At 46.4% G+C, this 17,813-nt stretch overlaps 1 protein-coding gene across 3 annotated transcripts in view; it reads left to right on the forward strand.

The window, feature by feature from the left end:
• Positions 1 to 6,762: 6,762 nt before the first annotated feature.
• cc2d1b (coiled-coil and C2 domain containing 1B) overlaps positions 6,763 to 17,813 on the forward strand; it is a 31,412-nt gene continuing 20,361 nt past the window's right edge. Inside the window, exons 1-13 of one of the 3 annotated variants that reach the window (XM_029726612.1) lie at positions 6,763 to 6,888; positions 7,329 to 7,444; positions 7,635 to 7,773; positions 8,645 to 8,745; positions 8,983 to 9,072; positions 10,647 to 10,787; positions 11,171 to 11,507; positions 13,596 to 13,714; positions 14,425 to 14,503; positions 14,731 to 14,957; positions 16,344 to 16,416; positions 16,872 to 17,005; positions 17,521 to 17,650. In XM_029726612.1, the coding sequence (XP_029582472.1) occupies positions 7,382 to 7,444; positions 7,635 to 7,773; positions 8,645 to 8,745; positions 8,983 to 9,072; positions 10,647 to 10,787; positions 11,171 to 11,507; positions 13,596 to 13,714; positions 14,425 to 14,503; positions 14,731 to 14,957; positions 16,344 to 16,416; positions 16,872 to 17,005; positions 17,521 to 17,650 (1,633 nt within the window). In that variant the 5' untranslated portion in view covers positions 6,763 to 6,888; positions 7,329 to 7,381. The remainder of the gene's footprint in view (positions 6,889 to 7,328; positions 7,445 to 7,634; positions 7,774 to 8,644; positions 8,746 to 8,982; positions 9,073 to 10,646; positions 10,788 to 11,170; positions 11,508 to 13,595; positions 13,715 to 14,424; positions 14,504 to 14,730; positions 14,958 to 16,343; positions 16,417 to 16,871; positions 17,006 to 17,520; positions 17,651 to 17,813) is intronic. The other 2 variants (XM_029726614.1, XM_029726613.1) reach the window with 2 other exon arrangements.

The raw sequence follows: 17,813 nt of genomic DNA on the forward strand, positions 1-17,813 counted from the left end.
GCTTGGTCTGGACATTTTCTTGAGAACATCTTCGATAAAGTCCTTATCAGTGTTTTCTTCTTGCTGAATACTTTTCAGTGTCATTGTATGAGGAGAAAAACCTATTGTTTTGCATTTTCCATATATAATTTTGATTTATAGTCATGTGTAAAATGTTGAAATATATATATTTTTATGTGTAATCTTTCAAAATTAATAACTATTTAAATGTAGTACATTGACAAAGAGCAACAGTGAATCATTCTCTGGACACACACGTCGACTGAGACAAACTTTCATGAATATGGATATTTTCATACATGATATAATTGTCTAGAGAGGTTTCATTTGTCAGTGTTTCTTTACATGAATGTCAATTCTGGCATCAAATTACTGTGTATATAAAATACATAAACAGTGAATATAAAACAATGAAATTCCTAGATTGCACCCGTTTATGAGTCATGTGGATTGTCTTAAGATGGCGCCGGAGATGAAGACTGACGTTTTATGTGTCCCCAACCAATTTTTTTTTAAACTTATTTTGTACATAATGTTGCCGCTACCGTCTCATATGACCAAAAATAACTTCTGGACATCAGGACTGTGATTACTCACCATGGACTGGCAGAATCCTTTTTTTCCTTTAACGAGTCTGACGAGCCCGACGCGAACGATATACTGCTTTCTCGAGAACAGGCCCAGATCCCTGTGATTTGCGTGAAGAGGAGGCGGAGATAAAAGGGGCCGGAGGGTGGGGCTGCCTTCTGAGAATTCGTAGGCGATCGAATAAACCCCCACTTCCTTCCGTTCTGCTAGCAAACGTGCTAATCTTTGGAGAATAAAATTGATGACCTACGCAGAAGATAAAACTATCAACGGGACATTCCAAACTGTAACAACTTATGCTTCACGGAGTCGTGGCTGAACGATGACACTATCAACATACAGCTGGCTGGTTATACGCTGCACGGGCAGGATAGAACAGCGGCGTCTGGTAAGACAAGGGGCAGAGGATTATGTATTTTTGTAAATAACAGCTGGTGCACGATATCTAAAGAAGTCTTGAGCTATTGCTCGCCTGAGGTAGAGTATCTCATGATAAACTGTAGACCACACTATCTACCTAGAGTTTTCATCTGTATTTTTCATAGCTGTTTACATACCACCACAGACAGAGGCTGGCACTAAGATAGCATTGAATGAGCTGTATTCCGCCATAAGCAGAAACACGAAAATGCTCACCCAGAGGCGGCGCTCCTAGTAGCCGGGGACTTTAATGCAGGGAAACTTAAATCAGTTTTACCAAATTTCTATCAGCATGTTAAATGTGCAACCAGAGAGGAAAAAAATTCTAGACCACCTTTACTCCACACACAGAGACGCGTACAAAGCTCTCCCTCGCCCTCCATTTGGCAAATCTGACCATAATTCTATCCTCCTGATTCCTGGTTACAGGCAAACATTAAAGCAGGAAGCACCAGTGACTAAATCAATAAAAAAAGTGGTCAGATGAAGCAGATGCTAAACTACAGGACTGTTTTGCTAGCACAGACTGGAATATGTTCCAGGATTCCTCCGATGGCATTGAGGAGTACACCATATCAAGGCAAGGGCTGATTTCAAGGTTTTACTGCTAACCTACAAAGCATTACATGGGCTTGCTCCTACCTATCTTTCCGATTTGGTCCTGCCGTACATACCTACACGTACGCTACGGTCACAAGACGCAGGCCTCCTAATTGTCCCTAGAATTTCTAAGCAAACGGCTGGAGGTAGGGCTTTCTCCTATAGAGCTCCATTTTTATGGAATGGTCTGCCTACCCATGTGAGAGACGCAGACTCAGTTTCAACCTTTAAGTCTTTACTGAAGACTTATCTCTTCAGTAGGTCCTATGATTAAGTATAGTCTGGCCCAGGAGTGTGAAGGTGAACGGAAAGGCTGGAGCAACGAACCGCCCTTGCTGTCTCTGCCTTGTCGGTTCCCCTCTTCCCACTGGGATTCTCTGCCTCTAACCCTTTTACAGGGGCTGAGTCACTGACTTACTGGTGTTCTTCCATGCCGTCCATGGGAGGGGTGCGTCACTCGAGTAGGTTGAGCCACTGACGTGGTCTTCCTGTCTGGGTTGGCGCCCCCCCTTGGGTTGTGCCGTGGCGGAGATCTTTGTGGGCTATACTCGGCCTTGTCTTCGGACGGTAAGTTGGTGGTTGTAGATATCCCTCTAGTGGTGTGGGGGCTGTGCTTTGGCAAAGTGGGTGGGGTTATATCCTGCCTGTTTGGCCCTGTCCGGGGGTATCATCGGATGGGGCCACAGTGTCTTCTGATCCCTCCTGTCTCAGCCTCCAGTATTTATGCTGCAGTAGTTTATGTGTCGGGGGGCTAGGGTCAGTCTGTTACATCTGGAGTATTCTCTTGTCTTATCCGGTGTCCTGTGTGAATGTAAATATGCTCTCTCTAATTCTCTCTTTCTCTCTTTCTTTCTTTCTCGGAGGACCTGAGCCCTAGGACCATGCCTCAGGACTACCTGGCATGATGACTCCTTGCTGTCCCCAGTCCACCTGGCCATGCTGCTGCTCCAGTTTCAACTGTTCTGCCTGCGGCTACGGAACCCTGACCTGTTCACCGGACGTGCTTGTTGCACCCTCGACAAATACTATGATTATTATTATTTGACCATGCTGGTCATTTACGAACATTTTAACATCTTGACCATGTTCTGTTATAATATCCACCCGGCACAGCCAGAAGAGGACTGGCCACCCCTCTTAGCCTGGTTCCTCTCTAGGTTTCTTCCTAGGTTTTTGGCCTTTCTCAGGAGTTTTTCCTAGGGAGTTTTTCCCAGCCACCGTGCTTCTTTCACATGCATTGCTTGCTGTTTGGGGTTTTAGGCTGGGTTTCTGTACAGCACTTTGAGATTTCAGCTGATGTACGAAGGGCTATATAAATAAATTTGATTTGATATCAGTCACTGGCTTCATCAATAATCGATGACGTTGTCCCCACAGTGACCGTAAGTACATACCCCAACTAGAAGCCATGGATTACAGGCAACATCCGCACTGAGCTAAAGGCTAGAGCTGCCGCTTTCAAGGAGCGGGACTCTAACTGGGAAGCTGATAAGAAATCCCGCTATGCCCTCTGACGAACCATCAAACAGGCAAAGCATCAATACGGGACTAAGATCGAATTGTACTACACCGGCTCTGATGCTCGTCGGATGTGGCAGGGCTTACAAACTATTACAGACTACAAAGAGAAGCACAGCCGAGAGCTGCCCAGTGACACGAGCCTACCAGACGAGCTAAACTACTTCTATGCTCGCTTCGAGGCAAATAACACTGAAACATACATGAGAGCACCAGCTGTTCCGGAAGACTATGTGATCACACTCTCCTCAGCCGATGTGAGTAAGCCCTTTAAACAGGGATGGCGGACTATGTATTTTTGTAAATAACAGCTGGTGCATGATATCTAAGGAAGTCTCGAGCTATTGCTCGCCACAGGGCCTGACGAATTACCACGATGTGTACTGCGAGCATGCGCTGACCAACTGGCATGTGTCTTCACTGACATTTTCAACCTCTCCTTGAGGGTGGTGAGGGTAGGTAACAACACATCCACCACGCTGATCCTCAAAACAGGGGCCCCTCAGGGGTGCGTACTCGAGTCCCCTTCTGTACACCCTGTTCACTCATGACTGCACTGCCAGGCACGACTCCAACACCATCATTAAGTTTGCCGATGACACAACAGTGGTAGGCCTGATCACCGACAAAGATGAGACAGCCTATAGGCAGGAGGTCAGAGACCTGGCCGTGTGGTGCCAGGACAACAACCTCTCCCTCAACGTGATCAAGACAAAGGAGATGATTGTGGACTACAGGAAAAAGAGGACCGAGCACGCCCCCATTCTCATCGACGGGGCTGTAGTGGAGCAGGTTGAGAGCTTCAAGTTCCTTGGTGTCCACATCACCAACAAACTAACATGGTCCAAACACACCAAGACAGTCGTGAAGAGGGCACAACAAAACCTATTCCCCCTCAGGAGACTGAAAAGGTTTGGGTCCTCAGATCCTCAAAAAGTTATTCAGCTGCACCATTGAGAGAGATTAAAGAGAATAGAGAGTACGGGACATTAAAGAGAATAAACAGTACGGGACATTAAAGAGAATAGACAGTACGGGACATTAAAAAGAATAGACAGTACGGGACATTAAAGAGAATAGACAGTACGGGACATTAAAGAGAATAGACAGTACGGGACATTAAAGAGAATAGAGAGTACGGGACATTAAAGAGAATAGACAGTACGGGACATTAAAGAGAATAGACAGTACGGGACATTAAAGAGAATAGACAGTACGGGACATTAAAGAGAATAGACAGTACGGGACATTAAAGAGAATAGACAGTACGGGACATTAAAGAGAATAGACAGTACAGGGATGCCAGAAAACATAACCACATCAACAAGATCTCTTCATGATATACTGCTAGAAAAATACGCAAACATAATAATTTGTTTGCCAAACCGTTCAGACGCTACAGATGATTTTGTGAGAAGATATCTCATGGTCTGACAAACACGGCTCTGTTACCTTTCACAGCAGATGAGGAAGTGTTACATAGGCAGATCAAATCAAATCAAATTGTATGTGTCACATGTGCCGAATACAAAAAGTGTAGACCTTACAGTGAAATGCTTACCTACAAGCCCTTAACCAATAATGCAGTTTTAAGAAAAATAAGTGTTAGGTAAAAAAAATAATTGATAAGTATAAAAATAACATAATTAAAGAGCAGCAGTAAAATAACAGTGGTGAGGATATATACAGGGTGTTACGGTACAGAGTCAATGTGGAGGCTATATACAGGGTGTTACGGTACAGAGTCAATGTGGAGGCTATATACAGGGTGTTACGGTACAGAGTCAATGTGGAGGCTATATACAGGGTGTTACGGTACAGAGTCAATGTGGAGGCTATATACAGGGAGTACCGGTACAGAGTCAATGTGGAGGCTATATACAGGGAGTACCGGTACAGAGTCAATGTGGAGGCTATATACAGGGGGTACCGGTACAGAGTCAATGTGGAGACTATATACAGGGGGTACCGGTACAGAGTCAATGTGGAGGCTATATACAGGGAGTACCGGTACAGAGTCAATGTGGAGGCTATATACAGGGGGTACTGGTACAGAGTCAATGTGGATGCTAGTTGAGGTAATTGAGGTAATATGTACATGTAGGTAGAGTTAAAGTGACTATGCATAGATACTAAACAGAGAGTAGCAGCGGTGTTAAAGAGGGGGAGGGGCAATGCAAATAGTCTGGGTAGCCATTTGATTAGATGTTCAGGAGTCTTATGGCTTGGGGGGGTAGAAGCTGTTAAGAAGCCTCTTGGAGCTAGACTTGGCACTCGCTCTGGTACAGCTTGCCGTGCGGTAGCAGAGAGAACAGTCTATGACTGGGGTGGCTGGAGTCTTTGACAATCTTTAGGGCCTTCCTCTGACACCGCCTGGTATAGAGGTCCTGGATGGCAGGAAGCTTGGCCCGAGTGATGTATTGGGCTGTTCCCACTACCCTCTGTAGCGCCTTGCGGTCGGAGGCCGAGCAGTTCCATACCAGGCAGTGATGCAACCAGTCAGGATGCTCTCGATGGTGCAGCTGTAGAACATTTTGAGGATCTGTGGACCCATGACAAATCTTTTCAGTCTCCTGAGGGGGAATAGGTTATGTCATGCCCTCTGGGGTATCGTTGAGTGTAGAGGGGGATAAGATGAGAAAAATGATTCCCGGTGTTTGTGACACCCACCATTTGGTGAGACACAGACCCGGTAGAAATGGTGAAAGGGAGTATTCCCTGTCTGTCTTGTTGAGCTTTGACATGGAGTTTCTTCCTGGTAAGATCAGGCTAGGGTATATTAGCTATTCGGTGAGGGTGTTTGTTCCGAACCCGCTACGGGGCTTTAGGTGCCAAGGATTTGGACATGTAGCAACAGTATGTAGAAGGGAGATCCCAGGATGTGGAAAGTGTGCAGGAGGGCGTAGTCAGAGGGAGTGTGAAGTTGGGGTTGAGAAAGCACTGTGTGTAAACTGTGGGGGTGCCTGTGCAGCTGAGGGTCTGAAGTGCCCTGTACTAGAGAGAGACAAGTTGAGATTGTCAGAGTTCGAGTGCAAAAGAAGGTTTCATATGCTGAGGCAGTAAGGAAAATAGAGGATAACTCAAGGATGAGGGATTTGATTGGGAGCCCCCCAATTGAGGCCTGAATAGAGAGATCCAGAGAAAATGAATTTTATTAAGGTTGAATTTCATGCATTTATAACCATGGTAATCAACTGCACTGCACTAATGGAGCGGAAATCACAGAAGATAGTTGTGGTAGTTGCAGCAGCAGATAAATATTTGGATGTGAGAGATTTCAGTGCAGAAGATCTACAGGAAGTTGAGAAAAGGCCAAATAAGTGGTATGTTTTTTTGGGGGGGTTAGAGTGTATAGGTAAGGTGCAGTGTTAGACGGAGGTGCAATAAAAAAATGTTCCCTCATTTTTTAAATATATATATATATATATATATATATATATATATATATATATATATATATATATATATATTTATTTATTTATTTATTTATTTATTATTATTTATATATATATTTTATATATACTATTATTTATATATTATTATTATATATATTATTATTTATATATATATAAAAAAAAAATACAAATTGTGCAATCCGCACTCTGACCTGCGAAAGGCAGCAATATGCAACACGGCGTTCAGTCGGCCGGAAATTCACACGAAGAAGAAGTTGGTTATCAGTCTGAGGAAAAGCCGTGAACTGGCTGGAGATTTCACTTTTTATCCTGAAGGAAAGTACGTTGTTTCCTGGTGAATGAGTAGGTAAGGACTATGGTCTTCGTTAGCTAACTACTACCCACAGATAGTTTTGCTACTAGCAAATGTAATGGTTTGCTAGCTGGCTTAAAAACACCGAAATAGCTAGCTACCACTAGCTAACTCTGGAGAGGCGGTTTTGCTTGTCACGAGATGGTTGCCTCATACCCTAGCAAGCAAATCCACTGTCTGTGTAATGTTAGCTATTTTAGCAAAATAGTGGTTAACTTTACTAACTAGCTCGCTACTAGCCTCTGCCGCCTCAATATTATTATTTTTTAGCTTAGTTAGCTCACATGACCTGCTGCACCTGCAACTAAGTTAGCAACTTTAAGTTGCACTTACTAACGCTGGTTAGTAGTGTTAACTAGCAGATGTTTAGCGTAGCAACATAACTAGCTAGCTATCTAGCTAACGTTAGTCTGTCATCTTCTGTTTTTCCCCAGATCTCTTGGGACGGTTTAATTCCTCCGGTTAGGGGTGTTTTAAAACTAGCAGTATGTTCGGGAAGAAGAAGAGGGCTCCTTTGCCAAAGGGCCAGGGCGCAGCTGCAGCCAAACAGGTGAGGGACACAACACCTGTGTGTCACAACGACGAGGAGGCTGGCTGGCAAACCTCTCTCTCACTCTCTCTCACACACACACACACACACACACACACTACGTAAAATGACAACGAGGAGGCTGGCTGGCTAACCTCTCTCACTCACACACTAGCTATCCTATATCACTATTCACCTTTCTTGGTTCCAGATGGGTTTGTTTGTGGACTTCAACCCAGAGGAGATGACGCAGGGCATGGATGATCCGACTGTGGATGATGCTGATCTAGAGGCCGAGTTATCGGCTCTCACTGGGGGCAAGCCTGCTGGAGAGAGACTAAAGCAGAAGGGTAAGTCTCCACACACTGTGTTGTAGTCATGGTTGAGGCAGGTGGCCTGGTGGTTAGAGGGGCGGCAGGTGGCCTGGTGGTTAGAGGGGCGGCAGGTGGCCTGGTGGTTAGAGGGGCGGCAGGTAGCCTGGTGGTTAGAGGGGCGGCAGGTGGCCTGGTGGTTAGAGGGGCGGCAGGTGGCCTGGTGGTTAGAGGGGCGGCAGGTGGCCTGGTGGTTAGAGGGGCGGCAGGTGGCCTGGTGGCTAGAGGGGCGGCAGGTGGCCTGGTGGCTAGAGGGGCGGCAGGTGGCCTGGTGGCTAGAGGGGCGGCAGGTGGCCTGGTGGCTAGAGGGGCGGCAGGTGGCCTGGTGGCTAGAGGGGCGGCAGGTGGCCTGGTGGCTAGAGGGGCGGCAGGTGGCCTGGTGGCTAGAGGGGCGGCAGGTGGCCTGGTGGCTAGAGGGGCGGCAGGTGGCCTGGTGGCTAGAGGGGCGGCAGGTGGCCTGGTGGCTAGAGGGGCGGCAGGTGGCCTGGTGGCTAGAGGGGCGGCAGGTGGCCTGGTGGCTAGAGGGGCGGCAGGTGGCCTGGTGGCTAGAGGGGCGGCAGGTGGCCTGGTGGCTAGAGGGGCGGCAGGTGGCCTGGTGGCTAGAGGGGCGGCAGGTGGCCTGGTGGCTAGAGGGGCGGCAGGTGGCCTGGTGGCTAGAGGGGCGGCAGGTGGCCTGGTGGCTAGAGGGGCGGCAGGTGGCCTGGTGGCTAGAGGGGCGGCAGGTGGCCTGGTGGCTAGAGGGGCGGCAGGTGGCCTGGTGGTCTAGATGGGAGACAGAATTTGTTTTTATTTAATCCATTTTGAATTCGGGCTGATATGTTTCACTAATTGATATGTCTCCGTGTCCTAGCCCCCTTACCCATGGAGAATATAGCCCGAATGGCAGAGGAGTGTATGAAGGATATATACGACGATGATGATGATAACCTGGAAGATGATGAAGATTTACTGGTAACTGTTTGGGTTTATTTCAATCTATTTTTGATCATCCTTTATTTATTTTGTGTGTGTGTGTGTGTGTGTGTGTGTGTGTGTGTGTGTGTGTGTGTGTGTGTGTGTGTGTGTGTGTGTGTGTGTGTGTGTGTGTGTGTGTGTGTGTGTCTCTCTGCGTTGTGTGTCGCTGTGTCAGTGTTGTGTTGAACCTATGATAAACATGTTCTGTTTGTGCCCGACTGCTTATGTTACCAGGCTGAGCTGCAGGAAGTGGTGGGTGACGAGGAAACGGAGGATCATGTGACACCCACCTCCACGGAAGAGACTCAACAATCACCACCCCAGGTAACTAACATGACATCACCTGCCTATACAAACATATACACTAAGTTGTATCCTGCAATTACCTGTGTGATTTTTTTTTTTGTTTGTTTTGACGGTGTTACCTGTGGGTATGAAATACTGAAGCGTGTGGTATCAATGGGCTTGTTACCTCACGTCTCTAATCAGAGTCGTTAACTACATGCAAACAGCACTTACATTTCCATTCTCAACAGACTCTGGCAAACAAGTGGAGTGAAATACTATTTTACAATAGTGAAATGTGTGAATCCTCTTTCCCTTACGCCACGCCAAGACTGTTTTTTGTGTCAGTTTGAAATGGCTCAAGTTAATAGTAGCACATGAAATGGACTGCTTGTGTTAGTTTGTGTACAGGTATAATTTTGATGCTTATGCTGTGATAATGTGCTGCAAAAGTCAGACGTAGTCTTGCAACCCGGGCTCACGTTGGGACGTAGTCTTTTTACTTTTTTGTCTTACGTGAGCAACTAGGGGTAAGTGCCTTGCTCAAGGGCACATTGACAGATTTTTCACCTAGACGGCTTGGGGATTCGAACCAGCAACCTTTTGATTACTGTCCCAACACTGTTAACTACTAGGCTACCTACCAGCTTCCTGTGATAATGTGCTCCAACATTCAGGCTCAGTCTTGTACCCCGGGTTCTGACTTTCAGGCTCAGTCTTGGTTCCGACTTTCAGGCTCAGTCTTGGTTCCGACTTTCAGGCTCAGTCTTGGTTCCGACTTTCAGGCTCAGTCTTGGTTCCGGGTTTCAGCCTCGGTTCCGGGTTTCAGCCTCGGTTCCGGGTTTCGGTTCCGGGTTTCAGCCTCGGTTCCGGGTTTCAGCCTCGGTTCCGGGTTTCAGCCTCGGTTCCGGGTTTCAGCCTCGGTTCCGGGTTTCAGCCTCGGTTTCGGTTCCGGGTTTCAGCCTCGGTTCCGGGTTTCAGCCTCGGTTTCGGTTCCGGGTTTCAGCCTCGGTTCCGGGTTTCAGCCTCGGTTCCGGGTTTCAGCCTCGGTTTCGGTTCCGGGTTTCAGGCTCGGTTTCGGTTTCGGTTCCGGGTTTCAGGCTCGGTTCCGTGTTTCAGGCTCGGTTCCGGGTTTCAGGCTCGGTTCCGTGTTTCAGGCTCGGTTCCGGGTTTCAGGCTCGTAACCCGGGCTCAGGCTCGTAACCCGGGCTTCCCACTTGTTTTTCCAACTCAGAAGGTCACATACAGTGCCTTCAGAAAGTATTTACACCCTTTTTTCCACATGTTGTGTTACAGCCTGAATTTAACATGTATTAAATGTCACTGGCCTGCACACAATACCCCCATAATGTCAAAGTGGAATTATATTTTTACGAAAAGCTGAAATGTCCTGAGTCAATAAGGATTCAACCCCTTTGTTATGGCAACGCCTAAATGAGTTCAGGAGTACAAATGTGCTTAACAAGTCACATAATAAGTTGCATGGAATCAGTCTGTGTGCAATAAGTCTTTAACATGATTTTTTAATGACTACCTAATTTCTGTATTTACAATACTTCACAGTACACATGAACACTGAATTATCAAACTTGGTTGTTTGTTCTTATCATCAGTTAGCAAGGGCTCCTCCTGCAGTACCTGGCAGTCTGCAGCACACCTTGGAGGAGAGGCTGAGTATGTACCGGACAGCTGTAGCGCACGCCAAGGCCTCAGGGGAATCGTCGAAAGCGCGGAGATACGAAAGAGGGATCCAGGTGGTGATGCTAATTTGTAGTTCACTATAAACTCTCTCTCTCTCTCTCATATCCTGCTGTGTTTTTAGTGTAGAGCTGGAGCAAAAGCATGTACTCCTTGTTGCTTTCCAGAGCCTATATTCACAAAGCTTCTCAGAGTAAACACTGATCTAGAATCAGTTTGCCCTTTAAAAAAATAATATATATCTCTCTCTCTCTATATCATAATTTATAAGATCATATGGTCAGGAAGGACCTGATCCAAGATCAGCACGGTCTACTACGCTGAGACAATTATCTAATAGTCTTAGCAGGAGGATTTGACTACCCCCCCCCCCCCCCCGATATAAAGTCCGAAAACCTTTTTTTTTGTCCCGTCTCCTTATCTCTGTGTTTCTCCACAGAGCCTTGAGTCCATGCTAGTCTCATTGAAGAAGGGGAGGAAGGTGGATGAGGCTGACATCCCCCCACCTGTAGCCGGTGGAGCCCCCACCTCCACCATCCCCACCGCCCCACCACGATGTGCTCCTCCCCCTCCACCCTCTGTTCTCGAACCTGAACCGACACCTCCACAACAGCAGGGGGAGCCGGAGGCTCCTGCTGCGACGTTACCTGTACCCGTCTCCCCTGAGGCAGTATCACCCAGCAGTGAGGAGGAGCTGTCATCTATCGCTACCCTGGCCACTGTCAGCAGCCATCCTAGCACTGAGGGAGAGGAAGAGACTGGGCAGGCCAGCACAGGTCACACAGGAAGTTAATCAATCAATGATTGTTACTTAAGTCAATTTCAATCAACTTATTTTTACCATGTAGGCAGCTGCAATTTTTACCACAGATTAGATAAATGATACAGTAAACCAGAATCACCTGCCTCCAACCAAATGAATGTTACATTTGTTTGTCTACAGGAGGTTCACTACACTCCTGGATGTGTTATGAATGCTGTCTTCACTACACTCCTGGGATGTGTTATGAATGCTGTCTTCACTACACTCCTGGGATGTGGTTGTGAATGCTGTCTTCACTACACTCCTGGATGTGGTTGTGAATGCTGTCTTCACTACACTCCTGGATGTGTTATGAATGCTGTCTTCACTACACTCCTGGATGTGTTATGAATGCTGTCTTCACTACACTCCTGGGATGTGTTATGAATGCTGTCTTCACTACACTCCTGGATGTGTTATGAATGCTGTCTTCACTACACTCCTGGATGTGTTATGAATGCTGTCTTCACTACACTCCTGGATGTGTTATGAATGCTGTCTTCACTACACTCCTGGATGTGTTATGCATGCTGTCTTCACTACACTCCTGGATGTGTTATGCATGCTGTCTTCACTACACTCCTGGATGTGTTATGAATGCTGTCTTCACTACACTCCTGGATGTGTTATGAATGCTGTCTTCACTACACTCCTGGGATGTGTTATGAATGCTGTCTTCACTACACTCCTGGGATGTGTTATGAATGCTGTCTTCACTACACTCCTGGATGTGTTATGAATGCTGTCTTCACTACACTCCTGGATGTGTTATGAATGCTGTCTTCACTACACTCCTGGATGTGTTATGAATGCTGTCTTCACTACACTCCTGGATGTGTTATGAATGCTGTCTTCACTACACTCCTGGGATGTGTTATGAATGCTGTCTTCACTACACTCCTGGGATGTGTTATGAATGCTGTCTTCACTACACTCCTGGGATGTGTTATGAATGCTGTCTTCACTACACTCCTGGATGTGTTGTGAATGCTGTCTTCACTACACTCCTGGATGTGTTATGAATGCTGTCTTTACTACACTCCTGGGATGTGTTATGAATGCTGTCTTCACTACACTCCTGGGATGTGTTATGAATGCTGTCTTCACTACACTCCTGGATGTGTTATGAATGCTGTCTTCACTACACTCCTGGATGTGTTATGAATGCTGTCTTCACTACACTCCTGGATGTGTTATGAATGCTGTCTTCACTACACTCCTGGGATGTGTTATGAATGCTGTCTTCACTACACTCCTGGGATGTGTTATGAATGCTGTCTTCACTACACTCCTGGATGTGTTATGAATGCTGTCTTCACTACACTCCTGGATGTGTTATGAATGCTGTCTTCACTACACTCCTGGGATGTGTTATGAATGCTGTCTTCACTACACTCCTGGGATGTGTTATGAATGCTGTCTTCACTACACTCCTGGGATGTGTTATGAATGCTGTCTTCACTACACTCCTGGGATGTGTTATGAATGCTGTCTTCACTACACTCCTGGGATGTGTTATGAATGCTGTCTTCACTACACTCCTGGGATGTGTTATGAATGCTGTCTTCACTACACTCCTGGGATGTGTTATGAATGCTGTCTTCACTACACTCCTGGGATGTGTTATGAATGCTGTCTTCACTACACTCCTGGGATGTGTTATGAATGCTGTCTTCACTACACTCCTGGGATGTGTTATGAATGCTGTCTTCACTACACTCCTGGGATGTGTTATGAATGCTGTCTTCACTACACTCCTGGGATGTGTTATGAATGCTGTCTTCACTACACTCCTGGGATGTGTTATGAATGCTGTCTTCACTACACTCCTGGGATGTGTTATGAATGCTGTCTTCACTACACTCCTGGGATGTGTTATGAATGCTGTCTTCACTACACTCCTGGGATGTGTTATGAATGCTGTCTTCACTACACTCCTGGGATGTGTTATGAATGCTGTCTTCACTACACTCCTGGGATGTGTTATGAATGCTGTCTTCACTACACTCCTGGATGTGGTTATGAATGCTGTGTTTCTCTGTGTTCTCCTCTGATCCCTCAGTAGGCGAGGCCACCAAGGCGATGCTGTTAGGCAGACAGAGAGAGTATAAGGTTGCAGCTCTGAAAGCCAAGCAGCAAGGAGACATGGAACAAGTCAAACTCTACTTCAGGACCAGCAAGGTCACTGTTTTATGTTTTGGGGATCAAAAAGTGTTGACGTTTTAAAGAATAGATCTATAGTTTGGCTCTTCCAGGAATAAGCTAGGATGGTAATGCATTAGCTTAGGCTCTTCCAGGAATAAGTTATCTCTTGGGGATGAGCCTGGGGAAGGTTTTGTGGTCTATGTACAACTCTGGCAGTTATCTGACAAAGTGATGCATGGAGAGTCTTAACAGCAGCCCTGTTGCCTACTATAGAAGTTGGAGGAGAGATGCTCTCTGTGTTCACTAGGGCAGCTGGAGGAGAGATGCTCTCTGTGTTCACTAGGGCAGCTGGAGGAGAGAGATGCTCTCTGTGTTCACTAGGGCAGCTGGAGGAGAGAGATGCTCTCTGTGTTCACTAGGGCAGCTGGAGGAGAGAGATGCTCTCTGTGTTCACTAGGGCAGCTGGAGGAGAGAGATGCTCTCTGTGTTCACTAGGGCAGCTGGAGGAGAGAGATGTTCTCTGTGTTCACTAGGGCAGCTGGACGAAAGATGTTCTGTGTATTAATAACTAGGGCAGCTGGAGGAGTTGTTTGAGTCCATCTGTATCTGTGTCTCTTTTTGCTTTCTCTCTCTTTGTCCTGTTCCTCACTGAGTCCCTGGAGTTATCTGAGGCATGCAAAACATGTAGGAAGTCAATAAAGACTGCCTTTGTGATAGCTGGTTGTTGTCTGTGTTTTTGGTTGCAGAGGTTTGACGCGGTGATCGAAGCGTTGGAGAAGGGACAGGAGGTGGACCTGAGTTGCCTGCCACCCTCACTATCCTCGGGTAAGGAGTGACCACAGGGCTGATCTGAAATGGCACCCTGTTCCCTATGTAGTGCACTACTTTAGGCCAGAGCCTTATCAGAACCACTGCACTATATAGGGAATGGAGCCATTTTGGAAACAGATGGAGTCAAAGTTGTCAGTCTCTAAGATGTAATTTTTTTGATATTTTTTTGTGTGTTTACTATTTGATTAGTCATCATTTATCATCCGTTGCTCTGTCTTTAGGGGTCATCTCGGCCTTGTCTGGCCCAGAAAACGAACCCGGTCCTGGACAGACCTCAAGCCCCAATCCCCCTGCCTCCACACCTCCAGCCCCCTCTGCTGTCCCTGTCCAGCCTAAAGATGTGCTGGAGGCCCTGGAGCAGCGGAGAGACAGGTATCAGGAGGCCTGCACCCAGGCCAAAGCCAACGGAGACGACCGCAAGGCCCGTATGCACGAGCGCATCGCCAAGGTAACGCCTCCTAAGACCTAACCTTAACCCTGTAGAACAATAAATAACGTTCTATTTGTATTGTTTCTTTAAAAAAAATATGTTTATCACAAAGTACTTAACCCTTTCAGTCCCGAGACTTCATTTCGTCTGTCTTTCATGTGTCTGCATGTCCAGCCCTTTATATTTATTCTGGTAATTGTTTTACCGTGTTATTTTCAGGGCAACCAGGGTTACAAGTAGAACACAAAACAGTTTGACATAAACAGTTTCATTCATGAGTTTTATTGACAAATGGCAACAACAAAAAATGCCTAATCAAAAACCTGACACTGTTTCCTATGGTCTTCTATGTAGAAGAACCCCTTACAGTATTATAGACACTATGACCTGGGATTTACTATGGTCTATGTAGAATAACCCCTTACAGTATTATAGACACTATGACCTGGGATTTACTATGTAGAAGAACCCTTTACAGTATTATAGACACTATGACCTGGGATTTACTATGGTCTTCTATGTAGAAGAACCCCTTACAGTATTATAGACACTATGTCCTGGGATTTACTATGTAGAAGAACCCTTTACAGTATTATAGACACTATGACCTGGGATTTACTATGTAGAATAACCCTTTACAGTATTATAGACACTATGACCTGGGATTTCCTATGTAGAAGAACCCTTTACAGTATTATAGACACTATGTCCTGGGATTTACTATGATCTATGTAGAAGAACCCCTTACAGTATTATAGACACTATGTCCTGGGATTTACTATGGTCTATGTAGAAGAATCCCTTACAGTATTATAGACACTATGACCTGGGATTTACTATGTAGAAGAACCCTTTACAGTATTATAGACACTATGTCCTGGGATTTACTATGTAGAAGAACCCCTTACAGTATTATAGACACTATGACCTGGGATTTACTATGTAGAAGAACCCCTTACAGTATTATAGACACTATGACCTGGGATTTCCTATGTAGAATAACCCCTTACCTTGTAATGACTCTTGTGTAGCTTGTGAGGTCATAGACCAAAACATGTCGCGTGTCCTCAGCTTTTCAGAGATGGCTTTTAATAGTTTGTAGCTCAAATCATCATTCAGACAATTTTGTAAAAAGACCCAACCCCGGTCCCCTTCGGGATCCACCGTTATCTCTAGCTCAGCCCCCCCCCCCCCGTTAATCACGCCGAGGGTTGGCGTCTGCCGAGGGTTGGCGTCTGCAGAGGAAATTAACCAATCCAATTTAGCTCAGACACACAATGTTTTAAAATGGGGTAGAAGTTCCAAACGTGCCAGCGTTACGATGGGACTCAATCCGTGCCTTGTCACCTTTTTGACCTCTGGTTATTAGAGGACTATGATATGACCCTTGACCTGTTCCCACAGCAATACCAGAGTGCCATCCGCGCCCACAAAGCAGGACGAGCTGTCAACTATGATGAGCTGCCTGTCCCCCCAGGTGAGTACTGGTACATGAAGCTGTCTCACTAAAGTAACAGGATATAGACTAGTGTCCTGTCCAGGGGGTGTACTGGTACATCAAGCTGTCTCACTACAGAAACAGGAGATAGACTAGTGTCCTGTCCAGGGGGTGTCCTGTACATCAAGCTGTCTCACTACAGAAACAGGATATAGACTAGTGTCCAGGGGGTGTCCTGGTACATCAAGCTGTCTCACTACAGAAACAGGATATAGACTAGTGTCCTGTCCAGGAGGTGTCCTGGTACATCAAGCTGTCTCACTACAGAAACAGGAGATAAGCTCTTGTTTCGTTAGTAATGTTAGATACTGAATGTAATAACAGATCATTTATTGTAGTTTTGTTGTAGTTGTGTATAAACAATAGTTTTTTAAAATTTATTTTGTAGTTATGTTTGTGTGATCCAATCAGAAGGACTTATCTGCATCCAACAGGGTTTCATCCAATCCCTGGCCAGGAGGCGGTGGCGGGAGCTGAGCAGGGATTCGCTGCCGTGCTGGAGGCAGCCAATAAGCTGGCATCTGAGGAAACCATAGCGACAGGAGAGGAGGAAGGAGAGAATGAGGAGGTAGGACTATTTCTTTCCTTCTAATTCTGTGCACTAGAAACCACCTTATTCCCCTATAGAGTACAACTAGTGACCCAGGCCTCTGTGTGGCTGCCCTAACCCCATGTGGGAAAGGGGGATACCTAGTCAGTTGTACAACTGAAATGTGTCTTCCACATTTAACCCTCTGAATCAGAGGTGTGTCTTCCGCAGTTAACCCTCTGAATCAGAGAGGTGTGTCTTCCGCATTTAACCCTCTGAATCAGAGAGGTGTGTCTTCCACATTTAACCCAACCCCTCTGAATCAGAGAGGTGTGGGGGGGGGTTGCCTTAATCGACATCCACGTCATCAGTGCCCGGGGAACAGTGGGTTAACTGCCTTGCTCAGGGGCAGAACAAAATATTTTTTACCTTGTCAGCTCGGGGATTCGATCTAGCAACCTTTGGGGCAAAAGTAGTGTAGTACAGTATGGGGAATAGGGTGGGATTTGAGACATAGGGGTTAGTGTGTTGATTGACTGTGCTCCTATCCACAGAGCAAGCCTCCTGTTCCTGAGAAGTTAAAGAAGCACATGTTGGCTGTTCCTCCTACGACCCAGAGGCCCAAGAGTAGCGCCTCTCCCTCTGCAGACAGGACCCACCTGAGAGAGAGCCTGTCTGCTACAGGTCAGTCCCTAGCCCTATCTCTAGCCCCCTAGCCCTTGCCAAAGACTCCAGCCACCGAAGTCATAGACTGTTCTCTCTGCTACCCCACGCCAAGCGGTACCAAGTCTGGAACCAACAGGACCCTGAACAGGTTCTACCTTCAAGCCATAAGCTAAATAGTTAG

This window comes from Salmo trutta, chromosome 31 (genome assembly GCF_901001165.1).
Source record: "Salmo trutta chromosome 31, fSalTru1.1, whole genome shotgun sequence".
Classification (NCBI taxonomy): domain Eukaryota; kingdom Metazoa; phylum Chordata; class Actinopteri; order Salmoniformes; family Salmonidae; genus Salmo; species Salmo trutta.